The 15,171-nt window shown below is 40.0% G+C and overlaps 1 protein-coding gene across 2 annotated transcripts in view; it reads right to left on the bottom strand.

Moving 5' to 3' along the window:
• NUCKS1 (nuclear casein kinase and cyclin dependent kinase substrate 1) overlaps window positions 1–10,157 on the bottom strand; it is a 36,183-nt gene extending 26,026 nt beyond the window's left edge. Inside the window, exon 1 of one of the 2 annotated variants that reach the window (XM_081297487.1) lies at window positions 9,931–10,157. In XM_081297487.1, coding sequence (XP_081153613.1) covers window positions 9,931–9,947 — 17 coding nt within the window. In that variant the 5' untranslated portion in view covers window positions 9,948–10,157. The remainder of the gene's footprint in view (window positions 1–9,930) is intronic. The other variant, XM_081297486.1, reaches the window with a different exon arrangement.
• Window positions 10,158–15,171: the final 5,014 nt, after the last annotated feature.

Genomic DNA, 15,171 nt, shown 5'->3' with positions numbered 1-15,171 from the left:
TTTTCCCAATTGAATTTTACTGTAAAACCTATGCAAATGGGGACAAAGAAGTCTCAAATGGTGAAGACTTAGGGGTCTCAGGTTTACACATTATTGAGCTAAAGGATTGCTTTTCAGCAGAGGGTGTTTGGAAACCATATGGAATCTACTCAACTGCCTAACTCAATCACCAGGGACAATTCTGTGGCCTGACCAAGTGAGATGTATTGACTCATTAAAACAAAGCACATCAGTAATGCCAGGCATCTGATATCAAGAGAAAAAAAATTCTAGGATTTTGGGGAAATACAGAACCAAGGTAAAAAGAGCAGGTCTCGACAGGCTCTAAATGTAGGAGTATGTGTTAGAGGGGTACACACAGGTCTGGACTGCAAAGTGGACCAAGGGTCCTATTTCTTGGGAAAGAAGGCAAGGTAGATCTGGAATTTCATGGCTAGCAATCCCTCATCCAAAGCACTGAAGCTGTAAATCAAGACTAGTTCTCTATGTCAAAGTGACTAAGATCTTCCTGACAAAAATGTGATGTTATAATTCTAAACAAAAAAACTTTCTAAGTCTCTGATTTTAAAGAAACCAGGTTTCTTGTTAAGAAAACAGTAGTGACTGAAGGGTGCAGTGGCACACTGTAATCCAAGCAATTTAGGAGGCTAAAGTAGGATTGCAAGTTCAAGGCCAGCCTCGGCAACTTGGAGACACCTGTCTCAAAAAATAAAAAAGGGCTAGTGATGCAGCTCTGTGGTCGAGAACCCCTGGACTCAATCCCCAGCCCTGCCTAGAAAAAAGAACTGTAGCAACTAAAGAACAGGTTGCCATGAAACTTTACAGCTGTGACATGATCTTGGAAGACAACTTCATCTGTTATCCTAGCTCTAAACATAGCAGGATAGGCTGGGGATATAGCTCAGTTGGTAGAGTGCTTGCCTCCCATGCACACGGCCCTGGATTTAATCTCCAGTACTACAAACCAACAACAACAAAAACATAGCAGGGTGGACTTCTATTTTCTCGGTAACCCAATTTTTAATTTCTCATGTAGTTTATTTTTCAGGTTATGATCTTGACAAATGAAGGATTCTATACAACCAAAAGTAGTTGGAAAGGAAATCTCTCTGAAGAGTACCTTGCTTAGTGAAAACTGAACAAAAATACAATTCAAGGCACCTGAAAATATGCAATACCCAGTTGCAACTCTTGGCAGCAGGTGGTCTCTTCATCTAAAGTATTTCAAAGACCTATAATTATGACTACTTAAATGGCAGTTATTTTAAACATGGAAATGCAATTCTATAATCAGCTTCATTTCCTTGACTCTAGATAGTCAAATATTTTTAAAATTATTCTTTGGTACTGGGATTAAACTAGGGGCGCTCGAACACTGAGCCACATCCCCAGCCCTATTTTGTATTTTGTTTCAAGACAAAGTCTCACTGAGTTGCTTAGTGTGGCCTTTGCTGAAGCTGGCTTTGAATTCGTGATCCTCCTGCCTCAGCCTCTAGAGTTGCTGGGATTACTGACGTAGGCCACTGCCAACTGATAGTCAGATTTTCCCACAATAAAAAAAAGGATGCTCTCTTCAACAAATGGTGTTGGGAAAACTGGAAATCCATATGCAACAAAATGAAACTGAATCCCTTTCTCTTACCATGCACAAAAGTTAACTCAAAATGGATCAAGGAGCTTGATATCAAATCAGAGATACAGCGTCTGATAGAAGAAAAAGTTGGCTACGATCTACATACTGTGGGGTCGGGCTCCAAATTCCTCAATAGGACACCCATAGCACAAGAGTTAATAACAAGAATCAACAAATGGGACTTACTTAAACTAAAAAGTTTTTTCTCAGCAAGAGAAACAATAAGAGAGGTAAATAGGGAGCCTACATCCTGGGAACAAATTTTTACTCCTCACACTTCAGATAGAGCCCTAATATCCAGAGTATACAAAGAACTCAAAAAATTAGACAATAAGATAACAAATAACCCAATCAACAAATGGGCCAAGGACCTGAACAGACACTTCTCAGAGGAAGATATACAATCAATCAACAAGTACATGAAAAAATGCTCACCATCTCTAGCAGTCAGAGAAATGCAAATCAAAACCACCCTAAGATACCATCTCACTCCAGTAAGATTGGCAGCCACTATGAAGTCAAACAACAACAAGTGCTGGCGAGGATGTGGAGAAAAGGGTACACTTGTACATTGCTGGTGGGACTGCAAATTGGTGCGGCCAATTTGGAAAGCAGTTTGGAGATTCCTGGGAAAGATGGGAATGGAACCACCATTTGACCCTGCTATTGCCCTTCTCGGACTATTCCCTGAAGACCTTAAAAGAGCATGCTACAGGGATACTGCCACATCGATGTTCATAGCAGCACAATTCACAATAGCTAGACTGTGGAACCAACCCAGATGCCCTTCAATAGATGAATGGATAAAAAAAATGTGGCATCTATACACAATGGAGTACTATGCAGCAATAAAAAATGACAAAATCATAGAATTTGCAGGGAAATGGATGGCACTAGAGCAGATTATGCTTAGTGAAGCTAGCCAATCCCTAAAAAACAAATACCAAATGTCTTCTTTGATATAATGAGAGCAACTATGAACAGAGAAGGGAGGAAGAGCAGGAAGAAAAGATTAACATTAAACAGAGACATGAGATGGGAGGGAAAGGGAGAGAAAAGGGAAATTGCATGGAAATGAAGGGAGACCCTCATTGCTATACAAAATTACATATAAGAGGTTGTGAGGGGAATGGGAAAATAAACAAGGAGAGAAATGAATTACAGTAGATGGGGTAGGGAGAGAAGATGGGAGGGGAGGGGAGGGGGGATAGTAGGGGATAGGAAAGGTAGCAGAATACAACAATTACTAATAGGGCATTATGTAAAATTGTGGATGTGTAACCGACGTGATTCTGCAATCTGCATTTGGGGTAAAATTGGGGGTTCATAACCCACTTCAATCTAATGTATGAAATATGATATGTCAAGAGCTTTGTAATGTTGTGAACAACCAATTAAAAAAAAAAAAGGATGCTCAATTTGACCAAAGTGGTCCTGTGCTAAATCAATTATTTTCTCTACTTGTATACAACATTACAGAGTCCCCTAGGTGCTGTCTCAACCATCCAAAAAACTACTTCTGAATCTTAAGTTACATTTATCCTTGCAGCTAAGAATTTTTAAAAAGGCAAACAATTAATACTTTATAGCAATAATATCTTTAGTTCAAGTAGACAGAAATAAATTCTGGCTATGCAGACTATAAATCACACAACTACATAGGTTCAACATACACATGGACTATAATGAGGATGATGTCCCTGAGTTTTATAGTGTGGTGGCCTTGTTTTACATTTCTGGAAACAAGAGACCAAACACTGCTCAAAACAAAAATCTTTATTTGAAATCATTTTCTCCTTCTTAATAATGAATGCTATTTTTTAAATTTTTAATATCTTAATTTATATTTTTAGGTTGTAAATGGACACGATATCTTTATTTATTTATTTTTATGTGGTGCTGAGGATCAAACCCAGTGCCTCACACATGCTAGGCAAGTGCTCTACCACTGAGCCACAACCACAGCTCCATGAATGGTAATTTTAGAGCTCAAACCAATGAGAAAAGCTTTAAAAAAATAAAATGCTTGCTTTGTTAAATGCAATGTAGTAATACTCCAGTGAAGTTCAACATGTCCATTATACAAACCTAAAAGAGGCTGAAACACATGCCCCCCCCAGTTTCTTTTGCTATGCCATGCTATCTCCCCCAAAGAATTAGTTTTTTATCTCAGTCACCAGCACCTCAAAAGCAAAAGTTTTATCACCAAGACTTAAAAAAATAAAAACTTAACCACTTACTTTTGAAACTTTGTCAAGTTAAACTCCTAATATTAAATTCCTTCTAATTTTAATGGCATTAACAAGTTTTGTTAATAGATGTTGAAACTTTCAATTGCCATGATTTTTCTTTTAGTCTTTATAAAGGATCAGTGATAAGACTCTTTTGTTCTTTGAACAAACTACTTGATCACATAATTCTTTTAATATACCTTGGATTCAGTTTGTTATTTGTCTGTTTGGATTTGTTTTGGCGTCAATTTAAAAAAAAAATATATATATATATATATAAAACAAGCTGTGGGTGGCACACGCCTGTAGTCCCAGCAGTTTGGGAGTCTGAGGCAGGATCATAATTCAAAGCCAGTTTCAGCAATTTAGGAAGGGGCACTTAGCAACTCAGCAAGACTCTGTTTCTAAAAAAACATAATAAAAGGGCTGGAGATATGGCTCAGTGGTTAAGCACCCCTGGGCTCAACCCCAGTATCAAAACAAAACAAAAATGTAAAATAAGCACATAACTTTCTTGTATTTCTTTGGCATATTTTAATCAAGGGAAATGTCCTCATATTATGAAATGTGTAAATGCAATAATACCATTTATCATTTACATTTTCCCTCAAAAGACTCAAACTAATTTCAATTTTTCCCCCTACTCAAGTTTATTCTCATTTAATTGCTTTACATGCTTTGTTCCTTCCAAGAGTGTCCTTTACCACCCTCCCAACTTCCTTAAGGTTAACCCTCCTCACAAGTCCCAATATGAAATGTCATCACCCTCCAAAGACAGTGTACAATCATTGCGGGAAAAACCACACCTTGTGAGGGTGCCACATGAGAAAGATCATAATGGCTTTTGGTTGTTCACATCTGGATTCAAATTCCTGATTTGTCTCTTTAATAGTTAGGTGAACTGTGCCAGGTATTTAATTTTTCCAAGCCCCAGGCCTCACACATGAAATGGGATAATATATACCTTGCTTGAAGAACTACTGCATGATTTTGAAATAGTTGTATAAAGTACCTGGCCAAATACCTGGCACCTAAGAGTTGCTCAGTGACTGACAGCTCTCTTGAGTTTAGAAGTGATTTTTTTCAATTTACGCCATTAAAGGTCCACAATCCCTAATTCACAGTTCAGAACGCCCTAAGTTCTGAAAACCAATTTTTTTCATAATTTACAAACCCATCTCCTCTGTGAATATTCATAAAACTTCATAAGATACCAATGTGTTTGATTATAGTACTACCCCAGAGGTAGTACTTTTATGTTATATGTACCCCATTATCTTTTCTAAATTAAAAAGAAAACCAAAACAACTCAAAATTCCCATATTTGGCCCCAAAGGTTTCAAATCAGGGACCTGCACCTGTAATATATTCTCTGTGGAACCAAATACAGCACATATGCAGAAAGTAGAATGACTAAGATTCAGGCATTCTAAATGCAGCCTTGCTATTATCTGTGTTTAATTCTTTGGGTTTCAAAATCATCACCGGTAAACTGAAGAAACTGATTTTAATGTAATGCTTTTAATTAAAAAATATATCTGAAAATTATTTTGTATAATGTCAAACAACAGTGCTCATACTGAAATATCTTGGCTATGTTTTCTCCAAAAAAATTTCCTATGTGGAGCTAAAATCTATGAATAAAGAATGTATTCATGGGCTGGGGAAGTGGCTCAAGTGGTAGCGCGCTCGCCTGGCATGCGTGCGGCCCAGGTTCGATCCTCAGCACCACATACAAACAAAGATGTTGTGCCCGCCGAAAACTAAAAAAAGATTAAAAAAAAAAAAAAAGAATGTATTCAGGCTGAGGGGTATAGTTCAATGGTACAACATTTGCCTAGCATGAACAAGTCTAAGCTGGATCCCATGCAAAAAACAAAAACAGAAACAACAACAACAAAAAAAACCCTGACCATTTTAACACCAAATACTAGGTAGTAAAGAGTGGTATCATGAAAGAATGCTATAGCTAGATTTGTATTTATTAGATCATGGTTCTGCTACTACTCTATTACCTTGGGTAACAAAAGCTTTTAAGTTTTTCTGGGTATTAAAAAAAATACCCTGGTTAAATATTTTTAGAAAGGATAAAACAAGATAAAGTGAAAGCACAGTGCCTGACTGCATTTTTTCTCAATGAATGTTTATTCAGTAGTCTACTCTATTTTAATCATTGTATTATTATTTCAATTAATCAAATATGTTGAAAAAGTTGAGTGCTTTTAATTTCTCATAAAACCAACTTCCCCATTATTCAGGCTTTAAAAATTATGTTATCCTTTTTTTCCTTCTTCCTGGTTCTGGGGATTGAACACAAGGGTGTTTTTACCACTGAGCCACATCCCCAGCCCTTTTCAGTTTTTGAGACTTCAAAGTTTCAAACCATGTCTCAGCTTCTACAGTAGTTGAGATTACAGGTGTGGACCACCACACCCAGTCTGGGATTGTCTTTTTAGATAAAAGCTAATAATAAAATGTACGGACCCAAGGTTAATAAAGTCATACTCATCTCGCACATATCCATAAACACCAAAAAGAATACCTGAAGAGATATAAGGAAACTGGCTTATTTACAGCCATGACAACTTAAGTGTCATCATGTGCTTGCTTAGTAACAAATTACAAGCTACCTTGAATTTCCAGATTTCTAAGTTTTCCCTATAACTGAGGGCTTTTTTTGGTATGGGTATTACTTTTAGTTGTAGATGGACACAATCTTTATTAGTTTATAATGTGATGCTGAGACTTGAACCCAGTGCCTCCCACATGCTAAACAAATGCTCTAACACTGAGCTACAACCCCAGCCCCAACTGAGGGATTCTTGAAACTTTTTTTTTTTTTTGCTACAAACATATTTTTAGAGTCTAAACACACATTCTTGAAAAGAAAGCAATCTGGATTCTTGGGAAAACTGTTAATTTTCATTGTAATTATAAACAATAAAAGTAACTTGTAAGAGCCTGTTTTCACATTTAAATTTTTAATGGCAAAGACTCTTTGTATTCTCAAGTATTAAACAAAAGATATCAAGCACACCTCTGTTACAAAGAGGAGCAAGACTGACTGACTTGAGTGACTTGGATCATTTTCAACAAGGGAGGAGGATCCCTGGAGAATATACCAAGCTGGGATCAAGAAACCTGGTTTCTAGTTGAGGGCCTGTCAGTAAATCTGAGCTTTCTTTCTCATCTTTTACAAGTGGCACTTTCCTTCCTTCTACACAAGGATTAAGAGTCACAAAGCACTCTCAAGTTAAAAAACACCATATACTGTTTTTGAATCACCACAGACATTATTACTACTTCTCAGGCAGAAGTAAAGTGATTACTATGGGGAATTAAGACTAGGTTCTAGGTTCAATTTTGGGACCTACTAGTAGTATGTGATACAAAGCATGTCATTTGTCCACCACATTAAGTCCTGTGAACTGAGTTGTCTTTTCTTTCTAGTTCCAGGATTATAGTTTTATGTTATTAATTTGAAACTAAGGGTCAACATATTTGAGCTGTCATAAATACTGTAAAAGGTAAAGACAGCTACCTTGTATGAACAAAATTACTTAGAAATAATATATTATGCTGGGGATGTGGCTCAGTAGCAAAGCATATGTTTAACATGCATGAGCCCCTGGGTTCAATCCCCAGCACCATGAAATAAATAATTTAATAAGAAATAATGTACTATATCAACCTAGACATCCATGGAAAACCATGCTGTATCCAATCAGCCCATTATATGCTTTATTTAGATACTGGTGTCAAAGCACCATTAATTCATTTCTAAATGCCCTTTAAATATTTAGGTTTATATTAAAATAAACATTTACAGTAAAAACAAGAACTAGAAAAATGGTCCATGGACAGAAATGTACACCAAATGATGCACTGACATTGATATTTTTCAACACATACTTCTTTTTTGATTGTTTTAAAATCAAGTCAATGTCTACATTCTTGTTGTTAAATGATCTAAGGTAATATAGATTCTTAATTACACTTTGAAACTATCGCATTTCCCTAAGCTAGGAATTATTTATAGCAAAATTTGACAAACCACCAAACTCAAGTTTATTTGTTTCTGTTTTATTATTGGTCATAAGTATATTAAAGACTCTTTAAAAAATAATTACAGAGACTTTATCACTAAAATATAATCAGAAACCAAACTGCTCTGAAATTAATAATTTGAAAGTGACAAGAGAAGCCCACAATATATTGACTTCACTCTTCAAATTATGGGGATAGACAAAGTTTAATTATGTTTAACAACACATTAAGAAAAAGTTGTGCAGAAATCCCAATACCTCTAAAAAATAATAAATGTGCTTAATATATTTATGTCCACAAAGTGATAACCCCAAGTTTTCCAGTAAAAAAGTTCTGTGGATATTTCATTATCTAAATCTAGGAATACAAATTCATCACAACCTAGTGTACTGATTTCATGGCAGGGAAAAATAGTAATTTAGTTTCACCACACAGTAATTACTTCCAGGAGACAAAAGATCGAATCCAGATAAAATAAATCTTTATTATAATATTGTCTAATTACCTGATCCTAAGGAAAAATTTCCTGATAAAATATACTGGCCACTTTCTATGCCAAATAAGTATTCACACTGTAATTTGAAAGAGCCATCTAGAATCCTTACCAAAAAGCCAGCAAAACTTTGTCAGTAGGTGGTGATGTACAGAGATGCGGATTGAAGTTGGATGGCACAGAAGCAGTCAGGTAGTTAGCTCATTCTCTGCATTCCCACCCAGGCATAGGAGTACGCAGTCCCATACCACCACCAGTTGGAAACGGATCCTCTAGTAGGACACAGAGAATGGTGTGCAACAAAACTGTTCCCAGGATCCCAAACCTTTTTTTAGAACTCTGAAAATACTTCCGTTGCCCACAAAACTTGGAAAAGGGAAATCGACAACATGAAAACGTTTAAAAACTAAATATCTGTTTAGAAAACACTATACAAAGTAGCCAATCCTTTATAGTAAGTGTATTTATTACAACAGCTCTCCTCTTTAAGGCCTTAACAGATCGGACTAAACCACACCCCTCCGTAAATGGCACATTCCATACAACAGCCTGGAGAATGGTAGAGGGCGATCCCACCGACCCCTGGGGGAGCAGCAAACTTGTTGAAATTCTGAGACTAAAGTCTGATGGTTAACGAAATCTAGCCCCTTTATGATTAAAAAGTCACTCCGGGGAGGGAGAGGGTTACAGAAATATCCCGAGACGTGTAGGCCGGGTTAGGGCGGAACGAGAACCACACGGGATTTGGATCGTGCTGTTAACCCGCACCTCCCTGAGTACGGACATTTCCCCGAAGGACATTTCTGGTCGGAGGAAAGAGCGAACTTCGGGGTTAAAGTTCTCCAAACTCCGGGGTGGGTAGAGAGAGCCGTGCATTATTTTTGGGAGGTCCAATCCCTCAACTTTTTGCTCCAAGGGTAAAGAACGGGTCCCGCCCACGTCCGGCCCGGGAGGCGGGGCCTGGGGCGACCCCGAGGACGGAGGCGGGACCGGGCAGCACTGCTGCCCCTCCCCCTTTGCGTGGAACACCCTGTCTGCTGGAGCAGGAGGGCGAGTGCCCCCACCTCGACGCAAGGCGCGGGATGAAGGGGCAACACCGTGCTTGCGCCCCTCCTCACCAAATCTGGGGGGGCCGAGCGCGAGTCTGCCAGTCTCCCAAACGGGATCTGAGGGGCCCGCCCCGAGGAGGTGGGGCCTGCTTGGGGGCGCTGACTTCACACCCCTCCCCCTCTGGCCCTGGCGGTTCGGGAACACCCCGCCCGCTCCAGTGCGGCGGGTGGGGGAGGCATCAGAGCAGACCGGAGTCCTGCAGCGGCGCGGGTAGGGGAGGGGCGCGCGCACAGGCGCGCTGCCGCCACCCCCGCGCGCCAACAGGGCCCCCCACGCTCAAGGGCGCGCGCGGGCCCCGAAAGGGAGGAGGCCGCGCGTGGCAACCGGGAGGGCCGATTCTAGGCTCCGTCTCCCATTCCTTCGCCACTCACCCCCAACCCCCTCCAACCCGCTCCAGGCCTCGGACTCGCACTGACCTGACAGGCCGAGACATGTTCGCTGTCGAAACAGGACCGAGTCGAGAAGCCAAAGACCAGGACCCCCCCCACCCCGCGCGCTCGGCGCCCCACCCCCCCCGAACTTCGGCCGATGGGGCCGCTGCCGCCGAACCCCGAGATGCTGGCTTCTCAAACTCCGCCGCTCCTTGGTTCAGGGCCCCTGGATCAGACGAGCCCCCCGCTCCCCCGTCTCTTCAAAATGGATGAATCAAACCAGCCGAAAATGCGCCAAAGCAGCGGCACCACCAAACCCACTAGGGTTTGGGCGCCCCGCCCCAACACGCTCTCTCATTGGCGGCTTCTGCCAGATGCGTCCTGCTTATTAGTCAGTTTAAATCATCACGTCTCTCAGGCCCCGCCCCTCCCCCTGGCAGGCCCCGCCTCCTCCGTGAGGTCCTGTTAATCAAGATGCTCTGAGAGCGCACGGCCGCAAAACAAAAATGGTCGCTGCTCAGCCCGCCCCCTGGCTTCCACTCCAAAGTTGCAGATTCGTCTTGAGCTGTATCTTGAAATGACTAGAAAAAAAGATTTATATAGGGTTCAACGTGGCTCAGTGTTCATGAAATGGTGTTTCATTTCGTCTGCCTTGATCACTTAGGAAATCTGCTAGTAGCAAAACCCGTGGGCTACGCCGCAGATTCGTCACTAAGGGGCTGCTTTAGAATTGGAGGGAAATTCCTTAGGTTCAAAAAATTTGACCTTAAACCCGAAAGCCCTTAAACCTGGCTCCGGCATTACCCCTCAGGAGACCAACCACGCCGCTGAAGTAGAGAATCAGGATCATAATCAAAGATGTCTTCATCCCCAATTTATGTTCTCCATTCTGGACCTTGAGATCCATTTCAGGGTCATTAAAATCCCCGCCTAGAACGTTACTATTCCAAGAAGCAAGAGGTGTATAATAATTTGGAGAATGAGCTCTGGTATCATAAAATGTTTCCTGTGGAATCCCAGATCCACCACTTTATAATTGTATAACTTTCTCTCACTGTGCCTCAGTTTTCTCATCTGTCAAATGGGAAACAAGTACCTACCGCACAGGCTTATTAGGGTTAAATGAATAGATATGTGAAAAGCCTTTAGGACAGTCTGGCATACATAAGTGCAATGTGTATGTGCTACACTTAATTTTTAAAATATGACCACATCCTTGGGTAGAGGCGGGGCTGACTCCCAAATCATAAATGAAGGAAAGTCAGAGCTTTCTGTTTAAATCCACAAACATTTGTTGTGTACTTAAATTTCAGAGAACAGAGATTTCAGAGATCCCTATGGGAACCACTAAAGTTTACCCCACCATTCATTATAAATAGTCTTCAATCCCTGCCACAGAGCCTTTATAACCAACTGAAGATGCAGTCCCCAAATGACAACAAAACACATCACCATCTGCCTCCTGAAAGTCTCCCTTTGTAAAACGTGGCTTCTCTGAGGGAAGAGGATAGTACGGCCAACCAGTGAAACATTAAACAAGTTATCTCTTGTCTACTCCAGGTCCTGCCAACTTCTCCCCTACCCTGCTTTTTCAAAAATTATGGCTAAAAGATTACACAGATGAGCATATTTACGTGTACGGTAGTATGGCATTAAGTACATTTATGCCATTGGGTGATCATCACCATCATCCATCTCCAGAACATTTCCATCTTCCAGGAAGGTAACAGATACTCTGTGCAGGTTAAACACTAACTCCCTCTCCCTGCACCCAGCCCTGGGCCTCACTATTCTGTCTTCAGTGTGTATGAATTTGACTACTCCACATAGCTCCTATAAGTGGAATCACATAGTTTTTGTCCTTTTGTGATTGGCATATTGCACTTAATTAATATCTTCTAGGTTCATCTACCTCATAGCAGGTGACAGAATGTCCTTCTTTTAAAGGCCAAATTGTATGTATATGCTACATTTTGTGTATCCATTCATCATGTCTGGACACATGGGTTGCTCCCACCTATGGGTAGTGCCTGCACATGAGTGTGCAGATATCTGAGTCCCTATTTTTGCTTCTATTCGGTATAGACCCAGAACTGAAATTACTAGATTACATGGCAATTCTGTTTAATTTTTTCAGGAATGGCTGTATGTACCAATTTACATTCCATCAGCAATGCACAAGTGTTCTCCTTTTTCCACATCTTTACCGGCACTTATTTTGGCTTTGGTTTTGGTTTTATAATAGCTATTCTAATAGGTATCCAGATATGTTTATACTAAGTGTCTTACCATTGGTAGTATTATCAGAATACCAGTGCCGAGATTGGGGTGGTGCTGTGATCAAAAAGTAGTTTTGTTGGAGGCTGTTTTATTAGAACAAATTGCTATTATTTTAGCAAACACCGTTATTTAGTATTATGAAATGAGGCAGAAGCAGTCTTGTTAATCATTTATTAGGTAATGAATGGAACTAGCCATAGTCAACATGTCCAGGCAGAGAAAAAGTTCACAACAGGTCTTCCAGGACTTGGCCTGGTTGTGTAGTCCAAGGCCAGCTCATGGATGGCCACTGAATGAAGACTCTCCCCATCTGAGGTGTGAGTCATGTCCTCCCTGTCTCTTCACTGAAGCTTCAGCTGATGCTTCCCCTCCATTTGCTCATTTATTCACTCATATTTCAGCCAACACTGGCCAGGCACAGTGGTGCATATCTCAGTGGTGCATATCTGTAATCCCAGCAGTTTGGGAGGCTGAAGCAGGAGGATCGTGAGTTCAAAGCCAGCCTCAGCAACTTAGTGAGAACTTGTCTCTAAATAAAATATAAAAAAGGGTGGGGATGTGGCTCAGTGGTTGAGTGCTTCAAGTTCAATCCCTAGTACAAAATAGTAATAATATAAGAGATTTCACCAACACTGTCTTTTAGGAAGGAAGTAGCTTAACATTTGAACTTCTAGTTTACTTTTTACTGGACAAATTCAGAACTTCTGCCTATTAGAGCTAACAGAACCTAGAATGCATGCTCCAAGGTAGATTCCCACTACTGCACCTCCAATCATCCCTGTGTGCCTATCTCAACCGTAACAATTTTATTGGAATCTGAAGAAAGACACGGATCATATATGATAGATCAGATTTTAAAAGCACCATCTGAGAACTCTGAAGAGACAGTATGTGTAATAAAACTCTGAAAAGCTATAAAAACAGAAAATGATCAGTTGACAAAAAAGGCAGTTATTCCTTTTCTCCGGAAATGAAATATAGAGGAGGGTGTGATGGTGTGAGCCTGTAGTCCCAGCTACTCAGGTGGCTGAGGCAGGAGGATCACTTGAGCCCAAGTATTTGAGGCTGGCCTGGGCTACATAGTGAGACCCTGTCTCAAACAAAAAACCACTTGGCTTGTTATCCCAATGCTTAATTTCCCCTATGATTTTAATTGTATTTTGAGAAGTAGTCTTTTCCTTCTTCATTGCATATATTAAAGACAGTAAAGGCAGGGGATATATGCTTAGCATGCACAAGGCCCTAGGTTCAACCCCCAGCAAAACAAACCCACACACAAACACACATACACATACACACAGGAAGATCATAAGTTCAAGGCCAGCCTCAGCAATTTAGCAGGGTCCTAAGCAACTTAGCGAGACTCTGTCTCAAAATAAAAAATAGAAAAAAAACTAAGGCAGGCCTGGTGGCACACGCCTTTTATCCCTGTGCCTCTAGAAGGCTGAGACAGGAGGATCACAAGTTCAAGGCTAGTCTCAGCAACTTAGCCTCAGAACTTAGCAAGGCCCTAAGCAACTTAGTGAGACGCTGTCTCAAAATGAAAAATAAAAAGGGCTGCGAATGTGGCTCAGTGGTAGAGTGCCCCTGGGCTCAATCCCTGGTACAAAACAAAAGAAAGAAAAAGAAAAGACTGAAGATGTAGCTTGGTGATAAAGGGTCCCTGGGATCAATTCCTAATATGAAAAAATAAATAAATAAATAAAAAGACAGTCCCTGCTTTTACTGATCACAGGAACACAGAAAGGTACCACTCTTTGAAGACTCTTCTAGGAAGTTAAAGAAAGCCTCTTTAATTTTTTTTTTTAAATTTCTATTTCCAATCTACTGGCTCTGTTCACCCTGCCAACCTAGAAGGAAGAATGGGATCTGTAATCTGTGGTAGGTTTAACAGGCAACACTGCCTTCATAAAGCACAGCACTCACATCCATCCTCAAATTAAGTGCATACAGCTCCATAATAAAGTCTTAACTCCTTAAGCTAGCATTCAAGCTACTACGAGAGATATTTCTTAAGCACAGATCTAACATGACTTTGCTAAAATCCCTCCATGAATTAGGAAAAATATTTGCAATATATAGCAAAAGATCATTGTCCTTAATATATAAAATAAATCACTAAGAAGGAGCTGGGGTGTAGCCCAGTGGTGGAGTGTGGGTTTAGTGTGGAGAGGCCCTGGGTTCAATCACCAGCACAGATGCAGGATGGTGACTCACAGAAGAAATAAAAATGATGAATATACATTACATATCGTTCACTTATAACAAAATAAAAGCCAAATAATTTAGTTTTTTTCACTTCTCAAATCAGTAAACTGTCTTGTTAAAGACATTGGAAAACTGACCTCCCAGACCCTATTAATGGATGTGTATATATGGATATATTTTACAGGGAAATTTGATTCAAAATTTAAGCAAAATGTGTATATCCTTTTGGAGTATTTCTAGGAGTTCCTAAAAAAGTTTTCATGTAAATTCATAAATATATAAAGATAAGAGTTCATAATAGAGGAAAAAGGAGTACCCCAAGTATCCAATAATAGGTAACTGGATATATAAATTATAATATCTCCATACAGTCCTATGTAGCAATGAAAAGCAAGAAAGCAGAATTCTGTGTTCTTACATGGGAAGCTATCCAAGATACATTCAAGAGAGAAAAGCAAATTGCCAAAAGCCATATATAAGCCTGTTCTTATTTAACTTTATTTTTTGTAGGGGGAGGGGCTCACAGCTGGGACTGTATATGTAGAGAAATACCTATAATAATACCCAATCTCTTAATCAATTTTTATTTCAGAGATGACATTACAGAATCCTATCTCCTTTAAAAATATCTATATTATTTAAATAGTAAAAAATTGTCTTTATTCTTGGTCCTACTACAAACTAGCTGTATGATCTTGGACAGGTTCCTCGCCCCCTCTACTCTCAGTTTTTCTATCATAAGCACAATGATCCCTGAAAATTTTTTGGATCCTCATTCCTAGAAACTGTGACTATGTG

The sequence above is a fragment of the Spermophilus citellus genome (genome assembly GCF_964194105.1).
Source record: "Spermophilus citellus genome assembly, chromosome: 6".
In the NCBI taxonomy this organism is placed as follows: Eukaryota; Metazoa; Chordata; class Mammalia; order Rodentia; family Sciuridae; genus Spermophilus; species Spermophilus citellus.
Note: the sequence above shows the minus strand (reverse complement) of the source record. Positions and strands in the feature narration are given on the sequence as shown.